This window comes from Balaenoptera ricei, chromosome 8 (genome assembly GCF_028023285.1).
Source record: "Balaenoptera ricei isolate mBalRic1 chromosome 8, mBalRic1.hap2, whole genome shotgun sequence".
Classification (NCBI taxonomy): Eukaryota; Metazoa; Chordata; class Mammalia; order Artiodactyla; family Balaenopteridae; genus Balaenoptera; species Balaenoptera ricei.
This window is the reverse complement of record NC_082646.1, coordinates 49372340-49392909: the sequence shown is the minus strand read 5'-3', so window position 1 is coordinate 49392909 and position 20570 is coordinate 49372340. Positions and strand designations below refer to the sequence as shown.

The window sequence follows — 20570 nt, the reverse complement described above, 5'->3', positions numbered from 1 at the left end:
CTTTGTCACACTTGGGTAATGCAAATTAAGGAATAAGTGGGAAAATTTTATCATTTGAACTATTTTCTTTTAAAATAATTTCTGTCCTTTTGTCTTGCTTTAGTCTGAGAGGCTTTAAATGAACAATAAGAAAAGAGTGAGCTCATTTTCCAAAATCCCCTAAATAGGGGGTATAGAGTCAAGAGCGCCTTGTAAAGAACTGAAAAGTGAAGCCTTGGAAGTTGATACTAAAAGAAATTTCACAAATCACTTTAACCTTGGGGATACATTAGAATCATCTGATAATCTTTTAAATCCTTGCTGTGGCTCAGAATATCTGCAAATGGGACTTGAACATCTTTTATTTTTCCTTCAAGTTGGGTGCTTTTAATATGCAGCCAAGGTTGAGAACCGCTACTTCAAGTGAAACTATTTTTCCATTCTCCTAAGATTAATGAAAAAGAATTTATTGATTTTTATATGAAAGTTGAAGAAATGTTTTAAATTTATTATAGCACTATGTTGGCCATGGAAATGCTATCAATGAGCTGAAATTCCATCCAAGAGATCCAAATCTTCTCCTGTCAGTAAGTAAAGGTAAGAGAAGCATATGTTTCTTTAGTTCTGTTATTTGGGAGTGAGTTTTTTATTTTAGGGACAAACTGTTCTAAGGAAAAAAGCCAAATTTAAAAAGAAGTAAGTTTTAGAAAAATCTTAGGCTACATTAGCATCTCCAAACCAAGAATTGGAGAATGGGACCTTGAAATACACTGTTAACATACAATGTAAATAAAATAATTGGTACTGAGGATTAAGTGTGTATTACCCTTATTTACCATATTGCATTATGATAGTTTTAGAACTTTATCTGCAATTGAATTATCATATTAAGCTTCATTAATTTTAAGTGGCAGATCACCAAAGTTATGACATTTTTAATAGTTTGAAGGTAGTTTTGCAAATCATCTTAACCATTCTTTCCAATCATGTAGTAAGAAATAACGCATCTGAAGATCGATATTGCTTTTTTTTGACTCTCTCTATATAAAACTTTTGTTTTATAAAGGATTCCCTGTAGAATTCCTTAAAATGCTAAGTTATCCAGCGTAAGCTCTTTGAAATTTTTCCCTTATGTATAAAGAGAAAGCATTGCTTTGCTCTGTATGGCTATGTCGGCATTATAAGTTTATTCTGGGTTCAGACAGTCCTCTTAATCATTCTTAATCATTTCTGAGCTCTCTAAAATGATTTGGGTTGTTCTTATCTCTACATTCTGTTTTCGATTGCCCTTTCTCATTGCATTTCTACATTATTATTCTAGTCAAGTTTATTCTTTTAATGGCTTGTCACACCGATAACCTAACCCCCACAATCTGCTCATATTAAAAGATGTCCTCAAATTAAAACTCTTACATGAAACATGTTTCAGTGTGATTTTTCTTTAACTATCAAGGCTTGTTTGGAAATAGACACCTAAGAAGGGAGCTGATAACTTTTTCTCTTCTCTTAATAACGTTAGCTGGGCTCAAGTATTCCTTTACAAGTAACATAGGCCATAATGCGTTACTTGTTCTTAATGTCACAACTTTTTAACCCTGTTCTTCCCCCACTGTGTCAGTAAGAGCATTTTTCAAACAGCTTTTCAAAATGAATAGGGATTTTTCTGTAAGTAATGCTCAAGGAAGGAAAAGGCAACCTATAGAAAGGAAAAAATATTTGCAAATTATGTATCTAATAAGGGACTTGTATCAAGAGGTCATACAGCTCAGTAATAAAAAGACAACCAAATTAAAAACAGCCGAAGGTTTTGAATAGACATCTTTCCAAAGAACTTGCACAAATGTCCAATAAGCACATAGAAAGGCACTCAGCATTATTAATCATTAGGGAAATGCAAATCAAAACCACAGTGATACAGGCGAATTCTATCAAACATTTAGAGAAGAGCTAACACCTATCCTTCTCAAACTCTTCCAAAATATAGCAGAGGGAGGAACACTCCCAAACTCATTCTACGAGGCCACCATCATCCTGATACCAAAACCAAAGATGTCACAACAAAAGAAAACTACAGGCCAATATCTCTGATGAACAAAGATGCAAAAATCCTCAACAAAATACTAGCAAACAGAATCCAACAGCACATTAAAAGGATCATACATCATGATCAAGTGGGGTTCATCCCAGGAATGCAAGAATTCTTCAATATACACAAATCAATCAATGTCATACACCATATTAAATTGAAGGGGAGAAACCATATGATAATCTCAATAGATGCAGAAAAAGCTTTTGACAAAATTCAACACCCATTTATGATAAAAACTCTCCAGAAAGTAGGCATAGAGGGAACCTACCTCAACATAATAAAGGCCATATATGACAAACCCACAGCCAACATCATTCTCAATGGTGAAAAATTGAAACCATTTCCTCTAAGATCAGGAACAAGATAAGGTTGCCCAGTCTCACCACTATTATTCAACATAGTTTTTGGAAGTTTTAGCCACAGCAATCAGAGAAGAAAAAGAAAAGGAATACAAATCAGAAAAGAAGAAGTAAAACCGTCACTGTTTGCAGATGACATGATACTATACATAGAGAATCCTAAAGATGCTACCAGAAAACTACTAGAGCTAATCAATGAATTTGGTAAAGTAGCAGGATACAAAATTAATGCACAGAAATCTCTTGCATTCCTATACACTAATGATGAACAATCTGAAAGAGAAATTAAGGAAACCCTCCCATTTACCACTGCAACAAAAAGAATAAAATACCTAGGAATAAACCTACCTAAGGAGACAAAAGAACTGTATGCATAAAACTGTAAGACACTGATGAAAGAAATTAAAGATGATACAAACAGGTGGAGAGATATCCTATGTTCTTGGATTGGAAGAATCAACATTGTGAAAATGACTATACTACCCAAAGCAATCTACAGATTCAGTGCAATCCCTATCAAACTACCAGTGGCATTTTTCACAGAACTAGAACAAAAAATTTCACAATTTGTATGGAAACACAAAAGACCCCGAATAGCCAAAGCAATCTTGAGAAAGCAAAACGGAGCTGGAGGAATCAGGCTCCCTGACTTCAGATTATACAACAAAGCTACACTAATCAAGACAGTATGGTACTGGCACAAAAACAGAAATATAGATCAATGGAACAGGATAGAAAGCCCAGGGATAAACCCACGCACATATGGTCACTTTATCTTTGATAAAGGAGGCAAGAATATGCAGTGGGGAAAAGACAGCCTCTTCAATAAGTGGTGCTGGGAAAACTGGACAGTTACATGTAAAAGAATGAAATTAGAAAAATGCCTAACACCATACACAAAAATAAACTCAAAATGGATTAAAGACCTAAATGTAAGGCCAGACACTATAAAACTCTTAGAGAAAGACATAGGCAGAACACTCTATGACGTAAATCACAGCAAGATCTTTTTTGACCCACCTCCTAGAGAAATGGAAATAAAAACAAAAATAAACAAATGGGACCCAATGAAACAAGCTTTTGCACAGCAAAGGAAGCCATAAACAAGACGAAAAGACAACCCTCAGAATGGGAGAAAATATTTGCAAACGAAGTAGCTGACAAAGGATTAATCTTCAAAATATCCAAGCATCTCATGCAGCTCAATATCAAAAAGAAACAACCCAATTCAGAAGTGGGCAGAAGACCTAAATAGACATTTCTCCAAAGAAGATATACAGATTGCCAACAAACATGAAAGGATGCTCAACATCGCTAATCATTAGTGAAATGCAAATCAAAACTACAATGAAGTATCACCTCAGGGCGGTCAGTATGGCCATCATCAAAAAATCTACAAACAATAAATGCTGGAGAGGGTGTGGAGAAAAGGGAACCCTCTTGCACTGTTGGTGGGAATGTAAATTGACACAGTCACTCTGGAGAACAGTATGGAGAGTCCTTAAAAAACTAAAAATAGAACTGCCATATGACCCAGCAATCCCACTAGGCATATACCCTGAGAAAACCATGATTCAGAAAGAGTCATGTACCACAATGTTCATTGCAACACTATTTACAATAGCCAGGACATGGAAGCAACCTAAGTGTCCCTCGACAGATGAATGGATAAAGAAGATGTGGCACATATATACAATGGACTATTACTCAGCCATAAAAAGAAAGGAAATTGAGTTATTTATAGTGAGGTGGGTGGACCTAGAGTCTGTCATACAAAGTGAGGTAAGTCAGAAAGAGAAAAACAAATACCGTATGCTAACACATGTATATGGAATCTAAAAAAAAAAAAAAAATGGTTCTGATGAACCTAGAGCAGGACAGGAATAAAGAAACAGACGTAGAAAATGGACTTGAGGACACGGGGAGGGGGAAGGGTAAGCTGGGATGAAGTGGGAGAGTAGCATTGACATATGTACACTGCCAAATGTAAAATTCATAGCTAGTGGGAAGCAGCTGCAAGGCACAGGGAGATCAGCTCGGTGCTTTGCAACCACCTAGAGGGGTGGGATGAGGGTGGGAGGGAGACGCAAGAGGGAGGGGATATGGGGATATACGTATGCATATAGCTGAATCACTTTGTTTTATAGCAGAAACACAACACTGTAAAGCAATTATACTCCAATAAAGATGTTAATTAAAAAAATGATACCACTTCACACCTACTAGGATGACTATAATCAAAAAGACAGACAATAAAATGTTGACTAGGATATGGAGAAATTGGAACCCCCCTCATCCATTGCTGGTGGGAATGTAAAATGTAAGGACTGGCAACAGTCTGGCAGTCCTGAAAAGTTAAACATAGAATTACCACTCCTAGGTGTGTATTTCTTCAAGAGAAATGAAAATATATGTCTGCACAAAAACTTGGACACAAATTGGAATCAAGAAATCATTTTTGTAGCAATGTTAATTTCCACTAACACAATATATTACTGCCTCTTAGTGTTACCTGTGTAATATGTCAATATTCATGTACAGTATGGACATTGCTATATTTCAAGCTCTGCATAGTATTATATTTATGAATATTGCTGTCTGTTTATTTTGTTGCTGATGTTTAGTGGAAAATTAGATTGCTCAATTTACAGTTATAGCATGTTTGAAAGGTCTATAATACTCTAAAATTATGTCACTATGTATGTTTCAATCCTATTTTGGGATTTACTATAGAAATCTTATAAATCTACTTTGTCCTCTTCAATTTGTAAATGTGGATATGGTAGAGAGAAAAGCTAGTACCTTGTTCTGTGGTACATGCAATAATCAAATTTAGGACCAGAGAAATATTTCTTTCTTATCTTGAAAGTATGAGCTCATACCTAGTTAAATCTACAGGTGATATCAATATTTTAAGTTCCTATATGGTATGGATTCCTTCTTAATCTTTACTGTGAGTAAGTTTAGTCCAAACTTTGGTAGCTTTTTCTTCTTTAAAGAGCTTTTGAAAGTCCACAGTAAATGAATGATAAAAGTTCATATTAATTTTTTTATGTCTGTACTAGATCATGCTTTACGATTATGGAATATCCAAACGGACACTCTGGTGGCAATATTTGGAGGTGTAGAAGGGCACAGAGATGAAGTTCTAAGTGCTGTAAGTTGAAAGCTACAGGGCAGTGACCTTCAGGTGTACAAAGCTGTGAACAATACCCATAGAACTCTTTCCTTATAAGAAAGCATGTGGTTTGTTTCATCTAGTCTGGCAGACAGTTATTTCATTTACTTGTGACAGAGAAGGTTTTAACTTACAGATGAAGAAGTAAAGCAAATAGGCTGTTTGTGTTTTATCTGTACTCAGTGCCTGGATTCTCATGAATGAGTACTATGAACTTGTTCTTTTCGTTTTTTAATCTAAAATCACCAAGTTAACTTTTGTTGTTTCTCAGTTATTAAAGGAAAAGGTTAACCTACTTGGTAATTAAGAAGCTTTTTCATCTTTTATTTGAAGTTGAAATATAAGTTACTCATTTCTAGGAAGTGTTGTTCACACTGAGTTTTATATAACTCTTCCCTTTGATGGCATGGTGTTATCGTTATACTTATGTATTATAATCTGTTGATCTATTGTAATGATATAAATGTTTTTAGTCAAGTTTCAGATTTTTATGTTATTTCAGGTTTACTTGTGTTCTGTGTAGAGCTTACTTATTTAGTAGCCTTATAGCTCATTTCTTTTTTTCTTTTTTTTTTAAACTATTTAAAGGGGCACCATATTTTGAAGCTTGTGACATTTTAATTGGAGGTACTAACTATTCCTATAGTTAGGGTTTGTATACTTTTGTGAGAATTATACCTACCTTAAAGGATTTTCTAGAACTTGCAACTTAGATTCTCTAGAAGTTGCAATAGCAATCTCCACCTGGCTTTATGTGTGAAAAGACTACTGACCTTCCTTAAAAACTAATGAGAGCTCCTGGCTCTAAGGGTGTCTTGTTGCTGTTGACAGTGAGGTTATTAGGAAAAGAGCAGCTACCAGACTTGTGGATTCAATAAACACCAAACCTAAAGCTCTCAGGCTGTGTAAAACAGTGTCCCTGATTAATTCAAAGGTTGGATTAACAGAATATCTAGATTAGTGAGGAAAATACTCTCCTTAAATAGAACTCTCTACTGTTATTTCTTAAAATGAGAGCAGGAGTCTGTATCTCTTCTCTGTAACAATAGGAGTTCACTGCTAGAAGGATTGATGTGTGAGATTTTCCTTAACACATGTATGTACCATGTGCTAAATTAAATATCATCTCTGTGCCTCAGTGTCTTATCTATGAAATGAGGTGGAATAAGGTTATAATGGATGATCTGTTAGGAGCTTAGTAAAAATTAGTAAACAGCAAATGAAAAAGTTTAAATATCTTATTTCCTTTTTTAGACATTTTTTCCTTTATTCATTTAAAAAGTGAACTCTAAAACCAAGGTACCTGAAGTGTTGTGACTTAGGTGTACAAATCTAAAATTTCAATTGTTTAAGGACTCATAATTTCACATACAGATGTCAGTTTCATTGCTTGATCAGGGTTAGACAAAGAAAAGTAACATAACCATTTAGGTTTTTATGTCATAGAATAATTGTTTTACCTCATCATTCGATTCACCTTCAAAATCAAGCAAAGGAAATATTTGAATAAAGATAATTGAATAGATAAAACTAAATTCAGTTTACTTTTTTGCCTTCCATATTATATAAGCTCATATATTGTGGTGGTGACACATCAGTTAAAATAAATCTCAAAAGCAGTAAAAACTTTGTGACTTATGGCCTACATACATGAAACCCAAAATGTTAGTATGGTGGTTTGAAATACAATTTTCACAATACTGGACATCAGATGAAAATTAGATAGCATAATTCGGGGAAATAATTTATATATTTAATTTAAGCTTTTCTGTTTTACATACAGGATTATGATCTTTTGGGTGAAAAAATAATGTCCTGTGGTATGGATCACTCTCTTAAACTTTGGAGGATCAATTCAAAGAGAATGATGAATGCAATTAAGGAATCTTATGATTATAACCCAAATAAAACTAACAGGTAACAGTTGTAGTACTTAAAACAATTTGCTATCTCATGCTGTTGAATAGCGTTTTACTTTTTCCAAAATTGTTGTATACGTCTCCAACACTGATTTTAGAATCCCCTTTTAATAACTTTAAGGTATAACTTATATGCCATACAATTCACTGATTTTAAATGGAAGGCCTTTATTTTTGTCTAATATGTTTGTGGCTCATTTTTCAAAATCCCTTTCAGTTGTATTTTTATCTTAATTTAGTAGCACATTTCACTTACTTTTATTTAGGTATGCATGTGCTAATGTTATTAGCACTGCTTGTCAATACTGTAAGTTCTAATTCAAGACAGTAAATCATAATTTTTATTTTTATTTTTCACTCATAATGAAAGAGCTTTATTTTCAGTCCTTAAATTTCATATGCCTTGAAACTATTATATTGATTATGTTTCTAAGAAGATAAATTATTTGAAAACTCACACATCTGTGTAAGATGATTATATAAACAGAAGAAGTAAATCATAATTTTAAATGGGGTTCTTAGCTTTAATTCATGATAACATAATGCTTTCCTTTAAGTGATACTCACTTCATTAAATGGAGAAAATTCAAAAGCAGGAGCTTTGAACCAAGGGGAGGGACTAGCTGTGGGAACTTGGCAGTTTTCTTAGTATATTTTTTAAAAACCTCAACTCTTAATTCATTTACTGTCTTTTTCAGAATCTTATCAAGCTATTATTAACACTTTCACTGTGACTATCATATGTTTGTAAATGTTAACTTTGTTTGCCCTTTTCATTTTAGCAGAGTTAATTTTCTGGTTATCAAGCCAGATTATTAATAGATTGGTAGTTGAATTTGTAATTATCAGTAAATATTTTAATACACAGACATGCATCAGATCTCAAGCCTCTAAGAGTTAGTATGACTTTCAATTTTTATTTTAAAACACCAGGGCTTAGTATAATATTCAGTTTATGTTTTTATATTTTCTAGAGCTCTGAAATAAATAGAAGTTATATTTTACAGCTTACAGAAAATAATAGTGAATTATGCTGGTCTTCTTGAGAGAGGTTTAACCATAGATTATAATATATATTTGGCTAAAACGTAATTAATAAAATTATAGCAGTTAAGAATTTATATCAGATCATTAACAGCATTTTAATGTTTTAATAAAGAAAAAATCCAGGAGTTCCCTGGTGGCCTGCTGGTTAGGATTCCAGGCATTCACTGTCATGGCCTGGGTTCAATCCCTGGTTGAGGAACTGAGATCCTGCAAACCGCAAAAAAAAAAAAGAAAAAAAGAAAGAAAAGAAAAGATCCCAGAATTTGAATTGGAAAGAGTATTTGAAATGATTCAGCCCAACATCCTTTTTACATATGAGGGAAAAGCAAAGAGAGGACATGTGAGTTGCCCAAGACACAACTAATTCATGGTATATGATACTTCTGCAGTTACTTCAGCTTAAAAACTGAATCAGGGGCCTCCCTGGTGGCGCATTGGTTGAGAATCTGCCTGCCAATGCAGGGGACACACGGGTTTGAGAACTGGGCCGGGAGGATCCCACATGCCGTGGAGCAAGTAAGCCCGTGAGCCCCAACTGCGGAGCCTGCGCTCTAGAGCCCACGAGTCACAACTACTGAGCCCGTGTGCCACAACTACTGAGGCCCACACACCTAGAGCCCGTGCTCCGCAACAAAAGGAGCCACCACAATGAGAAGCCTGTGCACTGCAATGAAGAGTAGCCTCTGCTCGTCGCAACCAGAGAAAAGCCTGCGTGCAGCAGCAAAGACCTAATACAGCCAAAAATAAAATAAATAAAAATAAATAAATAAAACTGAATCACTTACTAGATTAGAAATATTAGGTATACATTTAATTAACTTCAGAATTGGTAACAACTTCTCTAGTTTATGGTCTTCTCACAAACATCTTTAAGGAAAAGTTGCACCATATTTTACTTTTCTAAATACAGGAGAAGTTCTAATTAATAAATGTCAAATTCCTGTCAGATGTCACCTTCAGAAATTGTTGTTCTGTGCAGGATTCTCACCTAACTTTACCTTTAGCAGACTTTGAAATGATGTGTCATTGTTCCTAAAAGATAATTATCTTTTGAAATAATCTAGATGTGTTTACTTTCATAGACCATTAATGCTTAATTTTAAAGGATTGAGTAGGTAGCTTAGTATTTTCTATGAGAAATTTTCAGCTCTGTAATCAGGTGTTTTTGGTTATTGGTTAGGATAGCCAGAATTGAAGTGATTAATTTTGGCCTATATGTAGTAAGGCAGGAAGGTGCAGTTTTTATAAATGAAATTTCATAGGATGAATACAAAATTCAGTTGAGAGCTAATAATGGCGTAAAATGTAGAAACAAAAATGGAATGAGATTTTAGCTCCGAGTAAACAGATAAGAAGGTATTTAGTTTTGTAGAAACACAAAAGAATTAGTATTCATATATTTTATTTTTCAAAGTTTTATAAATCCAAAAAGGAAAATTAGTGAGCTTTTGCTACACGTTTTTCTCTTAACTTTTGATATTTCCATTTCAGGCCATTTATTTCTCAGAAAATTCATTTTCCTGACTTTTCTACCAGAGACATACATAGAAATTATGTCGATTGTGTGCGATGGTTAGGTGATTTGATACTTTCCAAGGTATGGTAACTGCTGTTAAGCTGTATTTCCATTGTTTGTGTGAGTTGGAACTTTGCAGGGAGCACAGTTTTTTATGCAGTTGGTAAATTGGATAACAGATGGGAAATTGCTTTTTTTTTTTTTTTTAAGTCTTATGATAACATCGAAAGACTTGGAAATTTGTTTTAGACATAAAACATCCTGATGAATTATAATTTGTGTTCCAATAAGATGAAAAATGTTAACTTGCAAGGTGATACTGTTCTCTGATATCCAGTGTTACTGTAAAATAACCAATATCTAAAACCAGTAGTGTGGTTGGGTTTTTTTGTTTTTTTTAATGTTTGTGTTCATTTCAGTAAACTTACATGTACAAAAACAGACAGATGGAGTTGGTTCATGGGATGTAGTTTGCCAACCCCTGCTCTAGTATGTTGATACATATGTTTATATATATATTTTTTACTGATAATTTAGAGAAGTTGGTGGTGATGTCATCTGAACATTTAGGATTGTCAAATTTGGAGAAACTGCTATCTAGTTTCTTTTCTTGATACAGGTTTCAGGGCATTTCACATTTTCTTGGGCAGAGCCTGATTTATTTTTTCCTTGGCCATGAGGGTATAGTTTTACCTTTCTATTTTTTAACTTTTGATCTTGAAATTAGATTCACAGGAAGTTTCAAAGACAGTTCAGAGAGGTCCCATATTGCCCTTCACCCAATTTCCCCCATTGGTTATTACATCTTACATAGCTATAATACAATATCAAATCCAGGAAATTGACATTGTACAATGTGCGTGTGTAGTTCTATGTTATTTTATCACATGTGATTTTGTCATTTCAAGAATGTTACAGTATGGGACCTTTTAAGATTTTTTTTTTCACTCAGTATAATGCCATCCAAGTTGTTGTGTGTATCAATAGGTCTCCCTTTTTACTGCTGAGTAGTATCCCATGGAATGGATGTACCACAGTTTATTTAACCTTATGCATCTATTGTAGGACATTTTGATCCTTTCTAGTTTGGGCCTATTACAAATAAAGCTGCTATTGAACAATCGTGTATAGGTTTTTGTGTGGACTTACTTAAGTTTTCACTTCTCTGGGATAAATGCCTAGAAGAGCAATTGCTAGGTCATGGTTAAGTTCGTTTAGTTTTTTAAGAACCTGCCAAACTATTTTCCAGAGTGGCCGTGCCATTTTACATTCCCACCAGCAATGTATGAAAGATCCAGTGTCTTCGAATCTTCGCCGGCATTTGGTATTGTCACTATTTTTTATTTTAGCTGTTCTGATAGGTGTGTAGTGATACATCATCGTGGTCTTAATTTGCATTTCCCTGATGGTTAGTGGTGTTGAACATCTTTTTCATGTGCTTATTTACCATCCATATATCCTTTCAATGATGTCTCTTCATATCTTCTCATTTTCTGATTGGATTGGTTTTTGTTTTGTTTTGTTTTTTACTGTGTTGAGTTTTGAGAGTTCTTCATATATTCTAAATATAAATCCTATGTCAGATAACTAGTTTGCAAATATTTTCTTCCAGTCTGTAGCTTGTCTTTTCATCCTCTTAACAGGGTCTTTTACAGAGCAAATGTTTTTAATTTTGATAAAGTTCAATTAATTTATTGATTTTTTTAAAAAAATTATTATTTTATGGATCATGCTTTTGATATTGTGTTTAAACGCTCTTCACTGAGCCCTAGGTCCTAAAGATTTTCTTCTGTGTTTCCTTCAAAAAGTATTGTAATGGTTTATGTTAAATTTAATGGTCCATTTTAAGTTAATTTTTGTATGAGGTTTAGGTAGAAAGTTCATTTTTTGCCTGTAGTTATCCAGTTGTTCCAGCTCCGTTTGTTGAAAGCCTATCTTTCCTCCTTTGAATTGCTTTTGTACTTTTTTCAAAATTGTTTGGCCATACTTGTATGAGGCCAATTCTGGTTTTTCTATTCTGTTCCCTCTACCAGTACTACATACACAGGCTCGGTTACTCTAGCTCTATAATAAGTCTTGGAGTTGGTAGAGTGATTTCTTCCACTTTATTCTTTTTCAATATTATTTTAGCTATTCTGGTTGCTTTGTCTTTGTGTATAAATTTTAGAATAATCTTGTCTACATTTACTAAAAATCTCACTGGGATTTTTTTTGGGGGGCGGGGAGATTTTGATTGGAATTGTGTTAAACCTGTATATCAGTTTGGTGGGGAATTAATATCTTTACTCTACTTAGTCTTCTGGTCCTTGACTATGGTATGTCTCTCCATTTAGAGTGACTGTAATAAATGGTATTTCTGATTTCCATTTCTTTGTGTTCATTACTAGTATATAGAAATAAATTGATTTTTGTGTATTAGTCTTGAATCCTTCAATCTGTTTGAACTACTTATAGTTCAGGAAGGTTTTTGTTTGTTTTTGGTTAATTACATGGGATTTTCTACATAGATCATAATTTCATCTGCAAATAAGGACAGTTTTTATATCTTCCTTTCTGAACTGTATTTTTCTTAATTTCCTTTTCTTGTCTTATTTCACTGGTAAGCTTCTAGTCCTGTGTTGAATAGCAGTGTTAAGAGCAGACATCCTAGGCTTGTTTCTGATGTTAAAGGGGGAAAGAATTCAGTCTTTCACAAGTATGTCTATCAACTATGATTTTTGTAGATGTTCTTTATCAAGTTGAGAGCTGTCCTTTTGCCTAATTATTTCAGAGTTTTATCATGAATGGGTGTTAAATTTTGTCAAATGCTTTTTCTGCATCAACTGATATGATCACTGGTTTTTCTTTTTTAGCCTGTTAATGCAGTGGATTGCACTGATTGTTTCTGAATATTGTATCACTGGAATAAGCTTACTTGGTCTTGCTGTATAATTCTTTTTATATGTTGCTGAATTCTATTTGCTAATATTTTGTTAAAGATTTTATATGTATTAATGAGATATGATATTGGTCTGAAGTTTTCTTATTTATATTGCCTTTGGTTTTGGTCTCAATAATACTGGCCTCTAGGCCTAGAAATTTTTGAGGAGGAGTTTAAAAATTAAACACTCAGTTTCCTTAAAAGTGAAAAGGTTATTCAAATGAACTGTTTCATATCGGGTGAATTGTGGTAGTTTGTGCTATTTGAGGAGTTAATCCATTCCATCTAATATAAAATTTATGTGTGGAGAGTTGTTTGTAGTATTCCCTTATTATCCTTTTGATATCTGCAAGGTCTCTAGTGATAGCCCCTGTTTCATTCCTGAAATTAGTAATTTATGTCTTCTCTTCTGTCACTCTTTTTAAGGGTTTGTCAAATTTTTTTCTGTTATCTCCTGTCTTCCTTCTTTCCTTTAGTTTGCTGTGAGTTGTTTTTGTTCTTCTATTTTTACGATGGGAGCTTAGATTATTTAGTTGAGACTTTTCTAATGTAAGCATTTAGTGCTATAAATTTCCCTGTCAGCACTGCTTTAGCTGCATCTCATAAAAATTTTGATATGAAGTGTGTTGTGTAGTTTCTAGGTGCTAGGAAATTTTCTTGTTATCGTTCTCTTATTGATTCTAGTTTGATTCCATTTTGGTCAGAATATACTCTTTATGATTTTGATTCTTTTAAATTTTTTGAGATTTGTTTTATGACCCTGTTTTGGGTATGTTCCATGGGAGCTTGAAAAGAATGTATACTCTGCTGTTGGGTGGAGTGTTCTATAAATGTCAGTTAGATCCTGTCAGTTGACAGTGTGGTTGAATTCTTCTGTGTCTTTGTTGATTTTCTGTCCACTATTCTGTCTAATAATTAATAAATTATTGAGAAATAATTGTTGAAGTCTTCAACTGTAATTGTGGCTTTTTCCCTTTCTCCTTCAGTTCTGTTAACATTTTGCAGCTCTGTTGGTTGGTGTATACACATTTGGTATTGCTTTGTCTTGGTAGCTTGACCCTCTTATCATTATGTAAGGTCCATCTCTGTCTCTGGTAAATTTTTTGCTTTGATGGCTCCTTTGTCTTACAGTAGTATAAGCCATTCCTGCTTTCCTTTAATTAATGGTATATCTTTTTCAAACCTTTTTTTTTTTTAGTTTATTTATTTATTTTTGGCTGTGTTGGGTCTTGGTTGCTATGCGCGGGCTTTTTCTAGTTGCAGCGAGTGGGGGCTACTCTTCATTGCAGTGCACGGCCTTTTCATTGCGGTGGCTTCTTTTGTTGTGGAGCATGGGCTCTAGGGTGCATGGGCTTCAGTAGTTGTGGCACACAGGCTCAGTAGTTGTGGCTTACGGGCTCTAGAGCGCAGGCTCAGTAGTTGTTGCGCACGGGCTTAGTTGCTCCGCAGCATGTGGGATCTTCCCGGACCAGGGCTCGAACCTGTGTTCTCTGCATTGGCAGGTGGATTCTTAACCACTGCACCACCAGGCAAGTCCCATCTTTTTCAAACCTTTTACCTTTAATCTACATGTATTGTTATACCTGAAGTGAGTTTCTTAGAGACAGCATATAGTTGGGTCATATTTTTTTAATTCACTTTGCCAAACTGTGTTTTAGCTAGTATATTCAGACCATTTATATTTGAGCCTCAACTAACCAATTATTACATTAAGTTTACCATTTAATTTTCTTTCATTCTTTTCATTTCTCTGGGTTTTTTCACCTATGTGCACATATTTTAGAATTCCAATTTGATTTATCTATACTACTTTTGAGTATATTTCTTTGTGTAGGTATTTGCTCTGGGTGTTACTATATATATATATGATATATATGTGATCAGTCAGTATATCAACATTTTACCACTTCAAGTGAAGTATAGGAAGCTTACCTCTCTCTTTCTCCTCCACTTATAATTGTCTCAAATATTCCCTTTACAATTGAGAACTTCATCAGAGTATTACAATTTTTGCTTCAACCACCAAACAGAATTTTAAAACTCGAGAAGAAGCAGAATGTTGTGTTTACTCATTTTGCTTTTTCTGTTGTTCATTCCTCCTTTCGGATATTCCAAGATTCCTTCTTATATCATTTCCTTTCTGTTCATCAAACTTCCTGTAGCCATTCTTTTAGAACGGTGACAAATTCTTTTAGTTTTTCTTAGTCTGAGGATGTCCTCATTTCCCCTTCATTCCTGAAGCATATATTCACTGAATATAGGATTTTGTGTTGATGGTTCTTTTCTTTAAACATTTGAAAAATGTTGTTCCCCCTCTTTCTGGTCTCTGTCATTTGTAATGAGACATCTGCCATCATTGAATTGTTTTTTTCCTATAGGTAAGGTGTTCTTTCAGGATTTTTTTTTCTTCGTCTTTAGTTTTCAGAAATTTGAATGTGATATGCCTGATATTGATTTCTTTGAGTTTATCTTTTTTGAGGTTCACTCACCATCTCGAATCTGTAGTAGATTTGTCTTTGGGGGACATAATTTGTCCCAGATTTGGGAACTTTTCAGACATTATTCAAATTCTTATTTAGCCCCACTTTCTTCCCCCTCTCCTTTAGGAACTCTAATGATGTGAATATTATAATTTTTGTTTGGTCCCTGAGACTCTATTATTTAATAAGTCTGTTTTCTTTTGTCCAAATTGGGTAATTTCTATGTTCTAACTTTAAATTTACTGACTCTTTCATCTCTCTTTTTTTGCTGGTGAGCCCTTCAGTTGTTTTTTATTTTGGTTATAGTTTTTTTAGTTCTAAAATTTACATGTGATTCTTATCTTTTATTTCTTTGCTGAAACTTTTTTATTGTTTTAAATGTGTTTGTAATTTCTCATTGAAGCATTTTTATGATAGTTGCTTTAAAATCCTTGTCAGATAGTTCTAACATCTATGTCATCTCAGTGTTGGTATCTCTTGATAATCTTTTCTCATTAAAGTTGAGATTTTTACATTTCTTGGTATGACAAGTGAATTTTGATTAAGATATTGATATTTTGGTTACTGTTAGGAAACTCTGGATCTTACTGATATTTAAGCAGGCTTCCTTTGATAAATTTTCAGCTGGGGAAGGGGAGTGCTGCTTCATTATTGGCAGGTGGCAAGGGAAGTTCAGGTTCCCCACTTGGTTGACTTGGTGATGATGTCTCTTTACTACTGGGGTGGGAGTTCAGGCTTTTCACTGGGCCTCAGGTGATACCACCCTAGCAGGAGGGGTTGGGAGGCCTCAGTACTGCTCCCTGAGTAGTCTCCACTGACACTGAGAGTGGTGGGTGGTTGTGAACGTTCTGGCTCTGCTAGGCTTCCTCTAATACCACCCCAGGCAGAGGAGGAGGAGGAGAGTCACCTCATTACCATGAGGGGTAGGGAGGAGTAAGGGTGTTACGTATTTGAAGTGTTTAGTTATCATCTGAGAAGGGACCCCACTGGGACTTTGCTGGTCCACATGTGTGGACGGGTCCACTGTTTTTTCTGTGGTATTAAGTGTTTACCTGAAAATTTTCTTTCATGTTAGGTTGCCACTTTCCTGGTCCTTTGCAGAGAGTAGGCTTTTGTTGGGGCTTTTTTTTTTTTTTTTTTTTTGTCTTCACTTGTTAGCTTTGTTGAGTTGCTACCTTCTCTAGCATCCAGTCTGGGATACATAAAGAGGCAAAAGAAAACCAAGCAACTCAATGTGCTTCATGTCCCAGGGCCCCTAACCAGTCTGCCTCCTCCCTACCCTTCAGACTTTTAAGCTGTACTTGACGAGATAAATAGGAAAAAGTACCTCTACTTCATCTGTTTTGGAAGCAGAATTTAAAAAGGAGTAGCTCTAAAATTTCTGCTCTTAGAACTTAATCAGATGATACAGGAAAGGATTTCTGCATTTTAGATGGGAAGCTGAACTGAATATTGGTGGTCTCAACTCTGGCTCCACATTAGAACTATTGGGAGGACATTGCAAAAATAGATTCCTAGGCTTCATCCCCAGATATTCTAAATCTGGCATAAGGACCTGGGAATTTGTAATGTTTAAAAACTCTCTAGATGATTTTCTAGTACAGCCATCCATTAGTGCAATTATTTAGTTCTCCATGAGGGAACTCCACTGATTAAGGATCCTTTACCAGTATAGTCAGTAAGAAGCACTTAAAAGAAGTATTTTACATTCTGCTGCTTTGGCCTCCCCTCTCAGAGTTTGTGATTCAGTAGGGTTGGGGTCAAGCTGAATTTTTAAAGAAAGCTGTACAGTCTATATCAATCCAATTGTGTACTTAGTTAAGAGTCATCAGACTAGGTGATCTCTAAGATACTTTACAATAAAGAACTTGTATAACAGATCCATATCCCTGGGATTTTATATAATCCAAAAAGGGGAGAGAAGAAAAAAAGCATATTGTCCACTCCCTAATCTCCCCGTGACCCCACAGAGCTACCACATGGGGCTGTTAGGCTGTATCCTGTAAAGTTCCAGGAGGCATTCTTTGCCTGCACCAGGATTTCTCAGTCCTGGCCCTGTGGACGTTGGGCAAGACAGTTCTTTTTTGTGGCAGGAGCTGTTCTTTGCCTTGCAAAGTGTTCAGCATCTCTGGCCTTTATTAACTAGAAGCCAGAGACATTGCCAAATATCCCTTAGCCAGCAAATCACTGACCTACACAGGAATATAAATAGTGCCCTCTGTTTTGCATTTTTTCCTCCCATTCTATTCTTTACCACTTGCTGCTTAAAGAGAATGTATGTAAAGGTTCAGTGTTGCAGGACCGGGAAGGTGTAACTCAGCCTATTTTAATCCCATCCCCTTATCAGTGTCTTGATATTGAACTACTGCTTTTATTGCCTTCTGTATAATCTGATCTCTAAGGCCCCTTCTATGAATTCATTAGCTTTCCTATGACATCTCTTGAGCACCTATCATGTAGTGCAGACAGAAGGATTAATAGTTAACCAGATACAAAGGGAACCACGGGGGTTTAGAAGTGGAATGGGGAAAGATGAAACTAGCGAAGTAAGCAGGGGCCATATTGAAGAGCTGTGTATTCTAATACAGTGTTTGTAATTTTACGTTTGCTATAAAATACTTCAAGTCTCTGGATGCTGAAGTATCTAAAGCTGAATTTGTTTTGGTTTGGAAGAGAAATTGTGACTTCAAAAATGAATATTCTAGACAGTGTAATGCTTTTGTACTGTCAAAATCTGTTGATAATCAGACTTCTTGTCCGTAAGTGTGGATACTGACTCTGTAAATATAAATGAATGTATATCGCTGGACTCAGTAGATGGATAACCAGGTTCTAAGAGCTGTGAGTTCTGAAATGATAGTAGAGAAAAAGCTTTGTTTTTAATGTTTAAAATTCAGTTCTTTGATTAACATTTCTTTTTTTCTCATTTCTGTCTTTTTTAAAGTCTTGTGAAAATGCCATTGTATGCTGGAAACCTGGCAAAATGGAAGATGATATAGATAAAATTAAACCCAGTGAGTCTAATGTGACTATTCTTGGGCGATTTGATTACAGCCAGTGTGACATTTGGTACATGAGGTTTTCTATGGATTTCTGGCAAAAGGTAGCAACATATTTTTACATTGTGAAATTATTTGACTTAAAACCATGGCAATTTTAGTTTTCTCTGTAGTGTATCTGTATTCTATTACCTCTAAGTTTAATCTACCTTGATTTTTTTGTATTAATTGCTTTGGCCTTTGATGTTATTTATTCTACCCTTGTGGCTCTGCACACCATCTGCAGTGCTTATTATAAATAAAATCGACAGGTGTCAGTGGTGGCAGTTAGGTGTTTACTTTCCGTAACATCTGTTACTAAGATTTATTGTTTTGGATTAGGGTGTTAATCTTTTTATATAGAAAACCAACGTGGAAGATAGAGACAAAATATTAGTTATCTAAAATTTTTTAAAAATTTGGTGTTAGAATTTTGTGATAACAAATTACTTGGGTATTTATTTCTATATGAAAGCTTTGGAAATTTCCTATGGCTTTTACTACAGTTCTTTAAGGCAGAATAAAGAGTACATGCTAACTATGTAAGTAAATTGTAAAGTTCTTTGTAAATTTGCAAAATAACCTCCTTATTTTACTCAAGACATCTTTGTGAAGCATTAGTTGCTCTTATCCTCATTTACACAATATAGGAAATATAAGATGCAAAGAAATAACTAAGAACGTTGCCATAGGCTGGAGCTGATGTTTTTCTGAAATAAGAAAGATGTCTTAGGATTGTTTGAAATCTTTATAGCTTATTTTAATAATTTGATTTTTTTTTAAAATATATTTATACAGATGCTTGCATTGGGCAATCAGGTTGGCAAACTTTATGTTTGGGATTTAGAAGTAGAAGATCCTCATAAAGCCAAGTAAGTATTTAGAAATTCCTCTTCATAATTTCTGACTTTTTCTCCAAAGTGTTATGTCAGCATAGAGGAAGGCATTGCAAGTATCAATTACATCCTTAAATCATTTGTAACATTCTCAGAGTATTGTAAAGTATTTCTTTTTTATTCTAATAATGATTGTTTTTCCCAAGTACTTTGGTAATAAGTTATTTCTCTTTTTTTAAGATAAGTCACATGGTGCCTCTTGGATTTAAAATATACCCAAATTTTATGAAATTTGAGATTGGGCTCTTAGTGAAGTGTATTCTGGTTTCAAGTGCTTTCTATATGACTTGGAACATCTATTCATTTTCTGATTCATTGTTTTAAGTTAGATACTGACAGCATTATATATGCATGGTATTTAACCTGTTGTCATGTTTTCTCCCTAGATGCACAACACTGACTCATCATAAATGTGGTGCTGCTATTCGACAAACCAGTTTTAGCAGGGATAGCAGCATTCTTATAGCTGTTTGTGATGATGCCAGTATTTGGCGCTGGGACCGACTTCGATAAAATACTTTTTCTCAATCAAAATTAGAGTGTGTTTTCTGTGTACAGTAGAACTAACGTATCTTGCTAGTAAGGGCACATAGAGCATTTAGAGTTGTCTTTCAGCGTTCAATCAAGCTGAGCTGAATGTAGTGATGTTTACATTGTTTACACTCTTTGTACTGTCTCCTGCTCAGACTCTACTGCTTTTAATAAAAATTTATTTTTGTAAAGCTGTGTTGTATTTTAGTTTATTTTGTTTTGTTCATTGTGATGAAAAGAAATGTTGAAAGTAATAAAATTACACCTTATCTTTTTGCAGTGATTATTATTGTTTTATTTGTGTAACTGGAGAAAGCTATATAATATAGTGATTAAGTATAAGCTCTAGAACAAACTGAATTTTAATCTTGGCTCTGCCACTAACTGACCTAGGGTAAGTAAAAGAATCAAGTGATTTAATACATGTGAAGCAATTAGAACAGTACTTGACTACACTAAACCCTTATCTTTATTGGAAATTGTATTTCCTATGGTTTTATATTTCTTAATGATTTCTTCTATAATAATTTTGTAATAAGTAAATTCTGTAAGAGTTGTGACATGTAATGTTGTAATAACCTATCTTTATAGTTAAAAAATATTATTGCCATTCGATTT

The 20570-nt window shown here is 34.4% G+C and overlaps 1 protein-coding gene across 3 annotated transcripts in view; it reads left to right on the top strand.

Moving 5' to 3' along the window:
- The window catches only part of EED (embryonic ectoderm development), a 32648-nt gene extending 12505 nt beyond the window's left edge, over positions 1 to 20143 (top strand). For 2 of the 3 annotated variants that reach the window (XM_059929429.1, XM_059929426.1), the window contains 8 exons: positions 495 to 576; positions 5493 to 5584; positions 7389 to 7522; positions 10063 to 10168; positions 11337 to 11411; positions 18432 to 18590; positions 19324 to 19397; positions 19808 to 20143. In XM_059929429.1, coding sequence (XP_059785412.1) covers positions 495 to 576; positions 5493 to 5584; positions 7389 to 7522; positions 10063 to 10168; positions 11337 to 11411; positions 18432 to 18590; positions 19324 to 19397; positions 19808 to 19934 — 849 coding nt within the window. In that variant the 3' untranslated portion in view covers positions 19935 to 20143. The remainder of the gene's footprint in view (positions 1 to 494; positions 577 to 5492; positions 5585 to 7388; positions 7523 to 10062; positions 10169 to 11336; positions 11412 to 18431; positions 18591 to 19323; positions 19398 to 19807) is intronic. The other variant, XM_059929428.1, reaches the window with a different exon arrangement.
- The last annotated feature ends 427 nt before the right edge of the window (positions 20144 to 20570 follow it).